Source organism: Erinaceus europaeus, chromosome 7, assembly GCF_950295315.1.
Source record: "Erinaceus europaeus chromosome 7, mEriEur2.1, whole genome shotgun sequence".
In the NCBI taxonomy this organism is placed as follows: Eukaryota; Metazoa; Chordata; class Mammalia; order Eulipotyphla; family Erinaceidae; genus Erinaceus; species Erinaceus europaeus.
The window spans coordinates 126292794-126309656 of NC_080168.1; the positions used below are offsets into that span (position 1 = coordinate 126292794).

General features: G+C 44.0%; 1 protein-coding gene across 1 annotated transcript in view; it reads left to right on the forward strand.

Annotated features, from left to right (window-relative positions):
* The window catches only part of MRPL42 (mitochondrial ribosomal protein L42), a 28231-nt gene extending 11575 nt beyond the window's left edge, over positions 1 to 16656 (forward strand). The window contains exons 4-5 of the mRNA XM_007523199.3: positions 5214 to 5377; positions 16482 to 16656. Of these exons, the coding sequence (XP_007523261.2) occupies positions 5214 to 5377; positions 16482 to 16527 (210 nt within the window). The 3' untranslated portion in view covers positions 16528 to 16656. The remainder of the gene's footprint in view (positions 1 to 5213; positions 5378 to 16481) is intronic.
* The last annotated feature ends 207 nt before the right edge of the window (positions 16657 to 16863 follow it).

Here is a 16863-nt window from a genome sequence, read left to right on the forward strand (position 1 = left end):
CTCTAAATTTTAGGTGGTGGTCTAGCTTCCCTTTTCTACACGTGGCTGTCCATTTTTCCCAGGACCATCTATTAAAGAGACTTTCTTTACTTTATTGAATCATTTGGCCAATATATATATTTGTCTCCAGGGTCTTCTCTGGGGCTCTGTGCCTGTGCTAGGAATCCACTGCTCCTGGAGGCCATTTTGTCCCTTTTGTTGCCCTTGTTGTGGTTGTTATTGTTATAGCTGTTGTTGTTGGATAGGACAGAGAGAAATAGAGAGAGGAGGGAAGACAGAGAGGGGAGAGAGAGAGAGAGAGACCCTTGTTGTGGTTGTTATTGTTATAGCTGTTGTTGTTGGATGGGACAGAGAGAAATAGAGGAGGGAAGACCGAGAGGGGAGAGAGAGAGAGAGACACCTGCAGACCTGCTTCACCGCTTGTGAAGTGACTCCCCTGCAGGTGAGCAGCCGGGGGCTCGAACCAGGATCCTTACGCAGGTCCTCACACTTCACGCTATGTGCGCTACCGCCTGGCCCCCGTCATGCTATATATTAAGTGACTGTATATGTGTGGGCTCATCTCTGGGCTCTTGATTCTATTCCGTTTACCCAAGTGTCCATGTTTATTCCAAGCAGCACTGTTTTGATCTGATCAATGCGCATCCAAGGGGAACCTGATTGGGTTGGTCCAAGCAGCACTGGCTTATGATTGTCATTCTCCGTTTCTGCTGACGTGTCCTATAGTTTTCCCTGTAAAAGGTCTTCAACTCTTTTGCGAGATTCACCCCAGGGCATTTTATCATTTTGGGTTTGATTGTAGTTGAAATGAGTCTTTCACTTCTTTTTCTTCTGACTCATTTGTATACAGAAATGCCCCAGATTTATGTGTATTTTTCTCTCCTTGTACTTTACTGTATTAATTTTTCCAGCAGTTTTTTAAAATATTTATTTATTTACTCCCTTTTGTTGTCCTTGTTTATTGTTGTAGTTATTATTGTTGTTATTGATGTCGTCGTTGTTGGATAGGACAGAGAGAAAAGGAGAGAGGAGGGGGAAGACAGAGAGGGGGAGAGAAAGATAGACACCTGCAGACCTACTTCAGTTGACCGACTCCCCATTTTTTTTTTTTTGGTGGGGTCTTTGAGGTTCACTAGGTATCTTACCAAACGGTGATAGTTTGACTTCTTCCTTTTTTTTGGCCTCCAGGGATATTGTTGGGGCTCAGATGAATCCACTACTCCCGGAGGCCATTTTTTTCCATTTTTGTTGCCCTTGTTATTATTGTTATTGTTGTTATTGCTATTGCTGCTGTTGTTGAATAGGACAGAGAGAAATTGAGAAAGGAGGAGAAGAAAGAGAGGAGGAGAGAAAGATAGACACCTGCAGACCTGCTTCACCGCCTGTGAAGCGCCCCCCCTGCAGGTGGGGAGCCAGGGCTCAAACCGGGAATCTTTGGCTGGCTGGGCACTTCGCACCCTGTGAGCTTCATCCTCTGCACTATCCCCCAGCCCCTGTTTGTTCATTTCATTCTTCTTTTTTTTTTTTTTTTTACTATCTTGTTTATTGGTGAGCGACAGCCAGAAATTGAGAGGGAAAGGGTAGGTAGGGAGAGAGACAGAGAGACACCTGCAGCCCTGCTTCATCACTCTTAAAGCTTTCCCCCTGCAGGCGGGGACTGGGGTCTCGAACCCGTGTGCACTCAACCAGGTGAGCCAGTATCCAGCCCCTATTTGTTCATTTCTAATATGTGATAGCCTTGCTATTTCTTTCTTTTTTTTATTGTTGTTGTTATTGCTGTCATTGTTGTTGGATAGGACAGAGAGAAATGGAGAGAGGAGGGGAAGACAGAGAGGGGGAGAGAAAGACAGACACCTGCAGACCTGCTTCACCGCCTGGGAAGCGACTCCCCTGCAGGTGGGGAGCCAGGGGCTCAAACCGGGATCCTTATGCCGGTCCTTGTGCTTTGCGCCACGTGTGCTCAAACCGGGATCCTTGTGCTTGTCCTTATGCTTTGCGCCACCTGCGCTCAAACCAGGATCCTTACGCCGGTCCTTGTGCTTTGCGCCACGTGCGCTTAACCACTGGGCTACCTTGCCATTTCTTTCTTGGCGGGTGGCAGTGGTGAGGACCTCCAGGATTGTGTTGAATAATGATGCTTGTGGACATCCTTGCCTACTTGCCAATTTCATTGGGGAAGCTTTCAGCTTTTCCCTATTGGGGATGGTGTTAGCTGTGGGCCTGTCATAGATAGCTTTTATTATGTTGAGGAATTATCCTCTGTTCCTAATTTCTCAAAGGTCTTTATCATACATGGATCTTGTCAAATGCCTTTTCAGCATCAATCAGTATGACCATGTGATGTTTATCTTCCTTTTTTAAAAACTTAAAAAAAAAAATTATTTATTTATTTATTTTCCCTTTTGTTGCCCTTGTTGTTTTTTATTGTTGTTGTTACTGATGTTGTTGTTGTTGGTTAGGACAGAGAGAAATGGAGAGAGGAGGGGGAGAGAAAGACAGACACTTGCAGACCTGCTTCACCGCCTGTGAAGCGACTCCCCTGCAGGTGGGGAGCCAGGGGCTCGAACCGGGATCCTGTTGCCGGTCCTTGTGCTTTGCGCCACCTGCACTTAACCCGCTGCGCTACCGCCCGACTCCCTATTTTCTCTTTTGTTGATGTGGTGGATTACATTGAGTTGTGAGTGTTGAACCATCCCTGTTTCCCAGGGATGAAGCTTTATTCAAGTCCAGTGAGAGAAACTCCAGACAGAACACTGCTAAGCTCGGGCTTCCTGTGATCCTGGAGGAAAGGAGAACCGCCGTTTGGAGGCTCACACTCAGAGCCTCAGGCATGAAAATCTTCTGCCAACTCCACTGTGTTGTCTAGCTGTTCTGAACGGTCCCCAGGACTTTTGTTACTGCTGGGGATATATCATATCACTGGTGTTTGAGAGGAGATGGGATTTATAGTGACTAATGTACTTTGGGAAGAACGACTTAAGTTACCATAAATATTATTTTTTTTAGCGTGTTAGTCACTTAAAATAAAAGCACTGGAATTTCCCTTGCTTCCTTTGGATATAAGAAATTCCTTTTTCTTTCTTTCTTTCTTTCTTTCTTTCTTTCTTTCTTTCTTTCTTTCTTATTTTTTAATTTTTTTAATTTTCTTTATTTGCTGGATAGAGACAGCCAGAAATTGAGAGGGAAGGGGGTGGTAGAGAGGGAGAGAGACAGAGAGACACCTGCAGCTCTGTTTCACCACTTGTGAAGCTTTCCCCCTGCAGGTGGGGACCAGGGGCTCAAACCGGGGCCCTTGTGCATTGTAACACGTCTGCTCAACAAGGCGCGCTACCACCTGGCCCCCAGAAATTCCCTTTTCAATGAAAAAAATTTTTCATTGTGTTTCACTTTAGATAGATATAAGGTAAGAGAGAGAGAGAGGGAAAAAAAAAGAGCACTTGTATTTCTCTTGTGTGATTTCACTGCTCCTGGATACTTTCTCATTAAGATAGATGGAGACAGACAGAGGTAGACATGCTCTTAGGCCCTGGTAGCTCCCATTTGGCGTCTGGGTTCACCTAGAACATGTACAAGGCACTCACGTTACCTGGCACTGCTCAACTCTGGCTGACGCGGTGCTGGGGATTGAGCGTGGAACCTTGGTGTCTCGTGTATGAAAACATTTTGCATAGCCATTAAGGTACCTCTCTGCTTGAGACTATGCTTAAAAAGAGAGAGAGAGAGAGAGAGAGAGAGACATTAATAATTTCTTTTTTAATTTCTTTATTGGGAGATTGATCTTTTACATTCGACAGTAAATACAATAGTTTATACATACATAACATGTCTCAGTTTCCCATATAACAATACAACCCCCACTAGGTCCTCTGAATCCTTCATGGACGTGTATTCTCCCCACCCACCCACCCCAGAGTCTTTTACTTTGGTGCAATACGCCAATTCCAGATCAGGTTCTACTTGTGTTTTCTCTCCTGATCTTGTTTTTCAACTTCTGCCTGAGAGTGAGATCATCCCATATTCATCCTTCTCTTTCTGACTTATTTCACTTAATATGATGTCTTTAAGCTCCATCCAAGATGGGCTGAAAACGTTGAAGTCACCATTTTTGATAGCTGAGTAGTATTCCATTGGATATATATATCACAACTTGCTCAGCCACTCCTCTGTTGTTGGACACCTAGGTTGCTTCCAGGTTTTGACTGTTACAAATTGTGCTGCTAAGAATATAGTTATACACAGATCTATTTGGATGGGTGTGTTGGGTTCCTTAGGATCTACCCCCAGGAGAGGAATTGCAGGATCATAGGGTAGGTCCATTTCTAGCCTTCTGAGAGTTCTCCAGACTGCTCTCCACAGAGGTTGGACCAATTGACATTCCCACCAGCAGTGCAGGAGGGTTCCTTTGACCCCACAACCTCTCCAGCATTTGCTGCTGTTACCTTTTCTGATGTCTGACATTCTCACAGGAGTGAAGTGGTGTCTCACTGTTGTCTTGATTTGCATTAGAGATAAGCAATTTAATGATTGGAACAAAGCATCACTCTGGCACATACATTGCTGGGGGTCAGACTGGGGCCCTCATGTGCCAGAGGTGAGTGCTTTATCCACTGCATTACTTCCCAGGTCTTGAGGCTACAAGGTTTTAAGTTAGGAAATATAATAGTGTGGGAAGGTAGCAGAATTCTTTTGTAAAAAAAACTTGCGTGCTTTGTGGTCTCTGGTTCATTCCCCAACACCACTGCAAGCTAGAGAGTTTATCGTTTTGAGCAGTAGTAACCAGTAAATGCTTTTGTCATGTTTTTTAAACCCAGACCAATAAATGCTTTATTAAAACTTTTACCAGAGCATTACTCAGCTTTGGCTTACGGTGGGTGATGCTAGGGATTGAACCTGGGATCTTTGGTGACCTGGCATGAAAGGCTTTTTGCATAACCATTGTAATAATACATGCTTTATTATTGGGAGAAAATGAATAGGGTCTTACTATTGGAAAAGAAATCTAAAACATAATATGGGAAGAAAAATGTGAGTATTTAATGAATAGTGCTCTTAGGTGAAACGCTTCCTGGTGAGCAGTCTACAGCACTTGTGGTGCTGCAGGCTTTCACTAACCGTGATCATTGTTTAGTTGTAAACACAGTCATTCGCTGGCTAACATTTCTACATTTTTGATGCTGTTTTTTTTTTCCTTGTTTTTACTGATTCTTTTGTAGCCTATCCCTCGACCAGACCCTGTACATAATCACGGAGAGACACATGATCAAATTCTAAAATCTAGGTTAGAAGAAAACAGTGGAAACTTGCATCAGGGAGCCATGAGAGAGCAGCTTAGCAGGATGTTCTTTACTACGAAGCACCGCTGGTATCCTCACGGACAGTAAGTCACTGCTGCTTCTTCACCTCTCCCTGGGCCTGCCAAAGGAACCCACCTGTGGTTTCCCTCACTCGAGCAAACTTCTGAGTCTGTATTTGCCTAGGGAGATTTACACCAAGTAGTCCCACCTGCTTAACAGCGCTCTAAGTCTGTATACTGCAGCTAAAATGAGCTAGTGCTTTAGTTCTCTATTTGACTTTTTAAAAGTTGATCAATCAAAGAGAGAAAGATTGTGATTGTGTGTGTGTGTGTGTGTGTGTGTGTTTTAGAAAATGGTTAAGACTTTTCAAGATGTCTTATCAGGCATCCTAGCAAGAAGGCGGAATATCGGCCTTTGGAATACTCTAGTCTGCGTCTCTGGTGCACAGTCCAGTACAGCACAGCGTGTCTTTACCGTTTTGCTGTTCTGGAAGGACCGCAGAAATGAACTAAGGGGACCAGGCCCAGTCCCAGGCCGGACTGTCAGTTGTTTGTGTGCGTGCCGTGCGTGCCGTCTGAGGATGGAGCTCAGCCGTTGCCATTTGCAGACGCCGCGCAAGGTGAACTAGGAAGATGCCAGATGGTGCTCACGGCTGCTGACTCTCATCATAGATACGCGCGCGGCTTAGTACAGACAGCACAGTCCCGAGTCAGGCTCTCTGAACTGTCGGAGGAGGGATTGCTGGCCACGCCTCTAGTGTTTATGGGTAACAGCGTGTGTCTCCCCTGTGAAGCTGAATGAACACTTAGTGGCAGATGGCTAATAAAGACATTAAAAGTACATAATTTTGAGCTAGTATTTTGTACATACAATTAAAAACATATATATTTTTTTCTTTAAAAAAAAAAAGAGACAGAGAGAGACAGACCAAAGCTTGTGCCATCATATGGGGTGTTGGAGTTTGAGCCCAGGACCTGCAACATGTGTTCTACTGCTGAGTCACGTCAGCCTGAAGTAGCATCTCTCTTTGCCTTAAATTAATTAACTAATTACCAGGGCACTCACTGCTCAGCTCTGGCTCATGGTGGTTCTGGGATTGGACCTGGGACCTTTGGCGCCTCAGGCATTAAAGTCTTGATGCATAACCATTATGCTATCTCCGCAGCCCTGTTTTTCTTCCCCTCCTCCCCTCCCCCTCCTCCCCCTCCCCCTCCTCCCCCTCCCCCTCCTCCTCCTCCTCTTTTTTCAATTGCATAGAGACAGAAATTGACAAGGAAGGGGAGTTTGGAGGGGAGTAGGTGGGGGGGGGGGCGGGAAGAAAGATCTACCGAGACCTGTAGTATTGTTTCAGCACTTGTGAAGCTTTCTCCCTGCAGGTGAGGACTGGAGACTTGAACCTGGATCCTTGCACATTATAACCTGTCTGTTCAACCAGGTACACCACTGCCTGGCCCCTCCACTTTTGTTCTAATGGGGGAATTTAATTAAAGTTTTCTGTGAATTTATTAGCTTTTCAAGGGTAGTTGAAATATTTTCCACTCTATGATATAGTCAGAGATTATACCGTGTTTTTTTTTTAATTTAAAAAAAAAATTATCTTTATTTATTGCCTAGAGACAGCCAGAAATCAAGAGGCAAGGGGGAGATAGAGAGGGAGAGAGACAGAGAGATACCTGCAGCCCTGCTTTACCACTTGTAAAACTTTCCCCCTGCAGGTGGGGCCTGGGGGCTTGAGCCCGGGTCCTTGCACGTTGTAATATGTGCGCTCAACCAGGTGCGCCACCACCCAGCCCCCCCTTTTAAAAAAAATTTTATTTAAATAAAATAAATATTTTAATGAAATAAAGAAAGAAGGGTTGAGAGAGAGACTAACTGACCTAGAGACCTGAGCACTGCTCAGCTCTGTTATATTAGTGGTGGGGATTGAATCTGGGACCTCGGAGTCTCTAACAATCTTTCGCAGAACCATAATGCTATCTGTTCTGCCCAGAATATACCATGTTTTATGTAATCTGATAGAATCATATTTGTTAATCTTTTATGTCTTTAACATGCTTTGAGGTATTGCATAAAAATAAAAGGAAAGAATGGGGGCTGGGAAGGACTGGGCAAATGATTGAGTAGCCCACATTATTCTCAGTCTATTCAGAAACGATCGTTGCCTCTCTGTTGCAAATACAGTTGACCTTTGATGAACGGGGTTGGAAGTAGGGTAGACAACCCCTACTTACTTAAAATATCTTCATATAACTTCTGATTACTCTAAACCTTAAAACTTAATTGGCCTTTGGCATCCTTAGCAGATTGGCTTTAAGAGCTCTAAGATATCAGAATCTGTGGATGCTACAGTTCCTTATAGTCAGCCTTTCATATGTGTGGGTTCTACATCCCCGATTGTGCAAACCTCAGGCAGAAAAATAGTTGGAGGCGGGAGTTGGGCAGTAGCACAGCAGGTTAAGCCCATGTGGCGCCAAGCACAAGGACTGACATAAGGATCCTGGTTCAAGCCCCCGGCTCCCCACCTGCAGGGGAGTCGCTTCACAGGCAGTGAAGCAGGTCTGCAGGTGTCTATCTCTCCTCCTCTCTGTCTTCCCCTCCTCTCTCCATTTCTCTCTGTCCTATCCAACAACGACGACATCAGTAACAGCAACAATAATAACTACAACAATAAAACAACAAGGGCAACAAAAGGGAATAAATAAATAAATATTAAAAAAAATAGTTGGGGGCAAGGCCCAAGTTTAAACCCTCAGTTCCCACCCGTGGGGGGAGGGGGAAAGCTTCACAAATGGTGAAGCAGTGCTTTCTGTTTCTGTCTCTGTCCATAAGTTAAGAGAAAGAAAGGGGAGGGAGGAACAAAATAAGGAAGAGTAGTCACCTGTAAGCGAATCCTTGAAGTGCAGTGCAATGTTGTTCAAGGGTCAGCTGTGCTCTCTCTCTCTTGTTTTTTTTAATATTTCATTTATTTATTAGTGAGAAAGATAGGAGAGCAAGAAAGAGCCAGACATCACTCTGGCACATGTGCTGCCGGGGATTGAACTCAGGACCCCAGGTTTAAGAGTCCACTGCTCCATCCACTGCGCCACCTCCCGGACCACGCTATACTCTCTCACTTTATTCCATTGAATTACCACACAACTGGCTCTGACTTTAGTCTTCTTTACATCCTTCTTTCCTTACCAAACCTAAGAGGTGACTTTTCAAAAACATTTTTAATTATTGAAGCAAACTTTGTCCTTACTTCATCTCTAGTAACTAGCACAGAGCTGGTACAGTTATGACGGATTTGTGGAATTCATGAATACATTTGTGAAATCTTTTTTTTTTTTTTAATTTTTAAAAAAATTTATTTAGCTTATTTATTCCCTTTTGTTGCCCTTGTTGTTTTATTGTTGTAGTTATTATTGTTGTTGTCGTTGTTGGATAGGACAGAGAGAAATGGAGAGAGGAGGGGAAGACAGAGAGGACAGAAAGATAGACACCTGCAGACCTGCTTCACCGCCTGTGAAGCGACTCCCCTGCAGGTGGGGAGCCGGGGTTCGAACCGGGATCCTTATGCCGGTCCTTGTGCTTTGCGCCACCTGCGCTTAACCCGCTGCGCTACAGCCCGACTCCCCATTTGTGAATTCTTTTTTTTATTTTTTTTATTTTTATTTTTTTTATTTTTTATTTAAGAAAGGATTAATTAACAAAACCATAGGGTAGGAGGGGTACAACCCCACACAATTCCCACCACCCAATCTCCATATCCCACCCCCTCCCCCGATAGCTTTCCCATTCTCTATCCCTCTGGGAGCATGGACCCAGGGTCATTGTGGGTTGAAGAAGGTAGAAGGTCTGGCTTCTGTAATTGCTTCCCCGCTGAACATGGGCGTTGACTGGTCGGTCCATACTCCCAGTCTGCCTCTCTCTTTCCCTAGTAGGGTGGGTCTCTGGGGAAGCTGAGCTCCAGGACACATTGGTGGGGTCTTCAATCCAGGGAAGTCTGGCCGGCATCCTGATGACACCTGGAACCTGGTGACTGAAAAGAGAGTTAACATACAAAGCCAAACAAATTGTTGAGCAATCATGGACCCAAAGCTTGGAAAAGTGGAGAGGAAGTATTAGGGAGGTACTCACTGCAAACTCTAGTGTACTTCTGCTTTCTTACTTTGGTGCCATACTCCAAACTCAGTCAATTTCTGCTTTGCGTTTCTACTTCTTTTTTTTTTTTACATGTATAACATTCCCCAGATTGCCATTTAACAATACAACCCCCACTATTTCATTCATCATTTTTCATGGACCTGTATTCTCCCCACCCACCCACCCACCCCAGAGTCTTTTACTTTGGTGTAATACTCCAATTCCATTTCAGGTTCGACTTGTGTTTTCTTTTCTAATCTTGTTTTTCAACTTCGGCCTGAGAGTGAGATCATTCCGTATTCATCCTTCTGTTTCTGACTTATTTCACTCAACATGATTTTTTCAAGGTCCATCCAATATCGGCTGAAAACGGTGAAGTCACCATTTTTTACAGCTGAGTAGTATTCCATTGTGTACATATACCACAACTTGCTCAGCCACTCATCTGTTGTTGGACACCTGGGTTGCTTCCAGGTTTTGGCTATTACAAATTGTGCTGCCAAGAACATATGTGTACACAGTTCTTTTTGGATGGCTATTTTGGGTTCCTTAGGATATATCCCCAGGAGGGGAATTGCAGGGTCATAGGGTAGGTCCATTTCTAGCCTTCTGAGAGTTCTCCAGACTGTTCTCCACAGAGGTTGGACCAATTGACATTCCCACCAGCAGTGCAGGAGGGTTCCTTTGACCCCACACCCTCTCCAGCATTTGCTGCTGTTACCTTTTCTGATGTGTGACATTCTCACAGGAGTGAAGTGATATCTCATTGTTGTCTTGATTTGCATTTCTCTGACAATCAGAGACTTGGAGCATTTTTTCATGTGTTTCTCGGCCTTTTGGATCTCTTCTGTGGTGAATATTCTGTCCAAGTCCTCCCCCCATTTTTGGATGGGGTTATTTGTTGTCTTGTTGTTGAGTCTGGCAAGCTCTTTATATATGTTGGTTATTAAACTCTTATCTGATGTATGGCATGTAAAGATCTTCTCCCATTCTGTGAGGGGTCTCTTGATTTGGGTAGTGGTTTCTTTTGCTGTGAAGAAGCTTTTTAATTTGATGTAGTCCCATAGGTTTATACTTGCCTTAGTCTTCCTTGTAATTGGATTCGTTTCATTGAAAATGTCTTTAAAATTTATGCGGAAAAAAGTTCTGCCAATATTTTCCTCTAAGTATCTGATAGTTTCTGGTCTACCATCCAAGTCCTTGATCCACTTGGAATTGACTTTTGTATTTGGTGAAATACAGTGATTCAGTTTCATTCTTCTGCATGTTTCAAACCATTGTTTCCAACACCATTTGTTGAAGAGACTCTGCTTCCCCCATATAATAGTCTGGGCCCCTTTGTCAAAGATTAGATGTCCATAGGTGTGGGGGCTCATTTCTGGACTCTCAATTCTATTCCACTGGTCAGTGTGTCTGTTCATGTTCCAGTACCAAGCAGTTTTGATTACAATGGCTCTATAATACAGTTTGAGATCTGGCAGTGTGATGCCTCCGGTTCTGTTCTTTTTTCTCAAGATCGTTTTGGCAATTCTAGGTCTTTTCTGGTTCCAGATAAACATTTGTAGTATTTTTTCTATTCTCCTAAAAAATGTGCTTGGGATCTTGATGGGGATAGCATTAAATTTGTAGATGGCTCTGGGTAATATATTCATTTTGATGATGTTAATTCTTCCAACCCATGAACATGGAATATCTTTCCACTTCTTTGTGTCTTTTTCAATTTCTTTGAGTAGTGACTCATAATTTTCAGTATACAAGTCTTTCACTTCTTTGGTTAGGTTTATTCCTAGATATTTTATAGTTTTTGTTGCTATAGAAAAAGGAACTGATTTCTGGATTTCAATTTCTTCTAACTTAGTGTTTGCATAAAGGAATGCCACTGACTTTTGAATGTTAATTTTATAGCCATAATCATACTAAGAGAGAGAACTTAATTTAATGCATGGCAGTAGGTGACCCACAACAGTGTAGATGGGGAGAGAAAAGGAAAATTGAGGAAAACTTTGGTCTCTGGCCATCTAATGGACGGTAGGGCTTTGATGTCAGTGGACGACAGGTTGGGTCTAAGGAAGACGAGCCTACTGTGGGCTGTTTGGAGTAAGTATTAAGGACCTGTGAACCACCCGGTGGGGAGCAGTGTGGACAGCAGGTGGCTGTGGATCCAGAGCTTGGTGGTCTCTCTGTACAAGAAACTTTCTTCCTTATGCCAGTGTTTGAGATTCCTCAGGTCACTGCCTCAGACTAGAGCCTGAGATTTACTTTGACTTTAAATCGAATTCAGTATATTGATGGCATTCAGCCTGCTGCGTTTTCCTTATTTGATTTTATTCCCGGTAGCACTGCCCTTACAATATTTTCAAACTACTGAAATCTGTTCAACGGTTTTCATTCATAAAATACAGCTCCTTCCCCCCTCAAAAAAAATCCCTTAGGGGCCAGGTGGTGGCGCTTACTGACCACAGTGCTGGATTGAAGCCAGGTTCCACCTGCAGGGGGCTAGCTTGCCAGGCCATCAGCAGTGCTGCAGTCTTTAACTAGCTCCTCCTCAGTCTCTTTTGAGAGAAGACCACCGTTCTGAAGCTCCCTTCAGTGAGCCGAGAGCCGGGCTCAGGGCTGGGCCATGCTTTGACAAAAGTCATGCACTGTGCAGATTAGTTATTTCACTGTGCCCCCCCCCCTTGGGAATCTTTCCAATAGAAGTTATATTTGTATCCATTTGCCAAAGGAAAAAAAGAAAAATTCTCCCCTCCCCCCACGCCACTGTGGATCTCGATTCCTGTTTCTATTTCCCCTTTCTTGACGTTCCCTTGTTTGGTACCTGCTTCATTTCTGAACGCTTTCTGGGTTTTGCCCTGTTCTTTAATTGTAGCTCAGGGTCTGTGAGAGCAAATGAACTCCATAGTTCATTGTAACTCCATAGTTGAGTCATTACCATGCTGTAAAATTTCTTGGTGCGATTCCTAACGTCAGCCGTGTTTATTCTCTGTCTCGTTACCAAGACAAGTCCCACCTTGAAATTCTTCTTTAACGGCGTTCAGTGTCTGTTTCTTCCTGCATGTTGCGTATTGCTGTGATCTCTTGTAAGGCTGTTGCAAACTTTTGTGATCTTTTATTCATCACCGAGTCACTGAATTGATGAAAACCCTCCAAAGATAAGTCCTTGAAGGAGGCAAGAAGAGCATCAGGGAGTTTTAAAAATACGTGTGTTATCGCCAAACATTTACACCACCTGTGTTTAATTTCATCATTTACTCTTCACTGTTGCTAGTAAGCCTCTGATTGTCAATTTAATTTCCTAGCATGCCGTTAAGGCTAGTAGGCAGTTTCATTTGTGAGCCAACGTTATTTTTCTTTCTTTCTTTCTGTCACCACTGGTGCTTTCCTGCTTCAGGCTGTCTTTTTCAGATAGAAAACCAAGAGGTGGCCCGGGAGATAGCGCAGTGAATGAAAGGACGGACTTCGGAGTATGAGTTCTTGAGTTTGCATCACTTTTGTCAGAGTGATGTTTTGATCGTCAATTCCCCAATAATTAATTAATCTCTCTCTCTTGCTCTCCCTTCTTTCCTTCCTTCCTTCCTTCCTTTTTTTTTTTTAAAAAAAAATATTCCCTTTTGTTGCCCTTGTTTTATTGTTGTAGCTATTATTGTTGCTGTTATTGATGTCGTTGTAGGATAAGACAGAGAGAAATGGAGAGAGGAGGGGAAGACAGAGAGGGGGAGAGAAAGACAGACACCTACAGACCTGCTTCACCGCCTGTGAAGTGACTCCCCTGCAGGTGGGGAGCCGGGGGCTTGAATCGGTCCCTGCACTTTGCGTCTGCTGTGCTAGTGCCTGACTCCCCCTCCCTCCCTCCCTCCCTCCCTCCCTCCCTTCCTCTCTCCCTCCCTCCCTCCCTTCCTCTCTTCCTCCCTTCCTCCCTTCCTCCCTTCCTCCCTCCCTTCCTCCCTCCTTTCCTCCCTCCTTTCCTCTTTCTTTCTTTCCTTCCTTTTACTTCTTTCTTTCTTTCTTTCTCTCTCTTTCTTTCTTTTTCTTTTTTTCCTTAAAGCTTCTAGTCTCAGGCAGGGAGGTAGAACCATGGCTATGCACAATGTTTTCTTCTATGAGGCACCACAGGTCCCAGGTCCAGTCCCCAGTACCACCATCTGGCGGGGCTGAGCTGAGCAGCATTTTGGATTTAAAACAGAGACAGCCACACACAGAGAGGGAGAAATACCATGACACTGGAGCTTCTTTCAGTGCTGTGGGGTCCCAGGGAATTACGCTACGTTACAAATTTTATGTTGCAGCAATCAAAAGAATGGTCCCTGTCATGAGTTTAATCATGGACTTCACCTAAGCATGTGCTTTACTGCCGAGCTATGTCCCTTGGCCCCTTTAACAAAAGCGTCTTTTATTTTTTAAACATTTTAGGCTTTTTTGCAGGCAGGATTTCTGCTGGGGCTTTGTGCCTGCTGGTCCCTCCATCCCCAGCAGGCTCTTTCTTTTTTAGTCAAGAGGCCCAGAGACAGACTGCTGCCCTGCTCTTTGTGAAGGAAGCTTCCCTTTTACGTGGTGCTCCCATGGGGTAGTTGGGGCTTGAACCCAGGTTCTTAGTCATGGTAAGATGTGCGCTCTATGAGGCTGTGCTGTGTCTGACTAATGGGTTGTCAGAAAAGTCATGACAGATTTTTCCATAGAAAAACAAAATTACATCCTGACTACTGAGAACTCAATGTTTTTAATTTACTTAATTTTTTTATCGTTGTGGTTATTGTTTTTGTTGTTGTTGTTGCTGGATAGGACAGAGAGAAATCAAGACAGGAGGGGAAGACAGGGAGGTGGAGAGAAAGACAGACACCTACAGACCTGCTTCACCGCTTGTGAAGCGACTGCCCTGCAGGTGGGGATGGAACCGATTCTTACACTGGTCCTTACGCTTTGCGCCATGTGCACTTAACCCGCTGTGCTGCCACCGACCCCCATTATTCATTCATTTTTAAATCTCTTATTTATTTACTGTTGGTTCAAGACAGAGTAATTGAGAGGGAAGGGGGAGATAGGGAAAGTGACAGGCACCTACAGACCTGCTTCACCTGTGGGTGAGGGACAACTCAATATTTTAAGAGTCAAAGTAAATAAATATTTACGTGGGGGGGTGGACCAGAGCAATGTTCACCTTTGGTTTATGGTGGTGCCAGAAATTTTTGTCTTGCGTATTGCAGAAGCCTTTTCTGAAATAAAAGTCAAAAAACATAGTAGGTGCTCACACATTTTGAAAACGAATGAGTAGGGTCTGCAAATTAAGGGCACTGCTTTTTTTTTTTTTTTTTTCTTTTCCTCCAGGGTTATTGCTGGGCTCGGTGCCTGCACCATGAATCCACCGCTCCTGGAAGCCATTCCCCCCCTCCCCTTTTGTTGCCCTTGTTGTAGCCTTGCTGTGGCTATCATTATTGCCATTGTTGATGTCGTTTGTTGTTGCATAGGACAGAGAGAAATGGAGAGAGGAGGGGAAGACAGAGAGGGGGAGAGAAAGATAGACACCTGCAGACCTGCTTCACCGCCTGTGAAGTGACCCCCCCTCCCCCCGCAGGTGGAGAGCCGGGGGCTCCAACCGGGATCCTTAGGGATCCTTACCAGTCCTTGTGCTTTGCGCCACATGCGCTTAATCCACTGCGCCACTGCCCGACCCCCAGGGCACTGCTTTTCTACGTGTGCCGCCCAGGCTTGAGCCCAGTCTCCTCAGCATTGAAGGAAGCTTTGTGCCGTGTGTGTGTGTGTGTGTGTGTGTGTGTGTGTGTGTCTGAATGTCTCACTTTCTGTTTTAAAAACTCAGCCCAGTGATAGAAACAAAACAAAAAAGAAAAATCAAAGGGGCAGGGAGATTGCATCGTGGCTATACAAAAGATTTTCATGTCTGAGGCTTCAGGGGCCCAGGTTCAATTCCCAGCAACACCATATGAACTAAGTAAGTAGTGCCCTGGTTGAAGAAAAGAGAAGAATGACTATATAAATGATCTGATAGGAACTCCACTAAAGGTAAAGTTATATTGGAAAGAAAGGAAGGAAAGAGAAAGAATGATTGAAAGAAGGCTGGATGGAAGTACGAAGGATCTGTAAACTAATTCTAAATTTCTGAAAGAGAAAGCGACTCTGTCACTGCCAGTGGCGTGACCTTGTGCGTGAACACTGACGCCGCTGCCATGCTTGTTCCCTGGCGAGAGTTTCGTCCTCTGGACGATGAGCCATTCCCGCCCCAGAATGGAAGGAGGCTCCACCAGGGAAGGATGTTTTTGTTTTGCTGTAGTTCCAGTGCCTGGAGCAATGACCTATTCTGTTCAGTAACTATTCAACCAAACCAGTAGTCTCAGTGTTGGAGGAGGCCTCGCCTCGCCTGCAGCTAAAAGATCAGCAGTGATCGCTTATTTCTATACTTGTGTCGGTGGCTTGGAACAGTCTTCATGCAAGTGCAGAAGCAAATTCAACAATGTCAAAATGTTTTCAGTGCCTTCAAAGAAGCTAGTGTCATCTCTTCAGTTAAGGTCTATTTCTGTTAACTATTAGTCAAAGCCATTTTGTGAAAAACTGCCTTCCTGAATAAAAAGTGGTAACCGCCCAAGTCCCTGTTGCTTGGAGCTGTCATTCATATTACTGTAGTCATCTGTCCAGGTGCCTGTTCACACCTTCCACTTAAAAAAGTGCTCAGCGTGAGGACTGGACCAGTGTAGGGATCCTGGTTCAAGCCTCACCTGTAGGGGTTCACTTCTCCAGCGGTGAAGCAGGTCTGCAGGTGTTTATCTCTCTGTCTTTCTCTGTGTCTTCCCCTCCCCTCTCAGTTTCTCTCTGTCTTATCAAAATAAATAAATAAATAAATAAATAAATAAAAAACAAAAACTGGCCTCTAGGAGCAGTGGATTCATAGTGCAGGCACCAAGCCCTAGCGATAACCCTGGAGGCAGAAGAAAGAAAGAAAGAAAGAAAGAAAAAGTGTTTTTGGGCACGTTTATATCACATAAAACAAATGTAAATTTCATACAGTAAAATTATTTCTGAAGTTGAAAGAAAACTTATTTTCTTCTTTTCAAGGTTTCATAGACGCCGAAAGAAGTTGAACCCTCCAAAAGACAGATGATGCTGAGATTCACAGGAATCAAAAAGAAACCTTACCCTGTGTCTCACTTGCCTTTTGGGAAGAGGCAGTCTGGTGTAGCCACGACATGTTATATAATAAAAAATAATAAAGTATCTTTTCATATACTGATATGCTGGATTTGATATTCTTCTTTGTAGGAACCTATTTCATCTTGTTTTTGACATTTTTTGTTGGGAAGTGATAAAGCCTACCATTTATTTTATGTGTCTAGTATGATTCAGCGTTTTTATATTATCAGACAAATACTGTTAGTAATAGAAATATCATTCCTGGGAGTTGGGTGGTAACACAGTGGGTTAAGCGCACATGATGAAA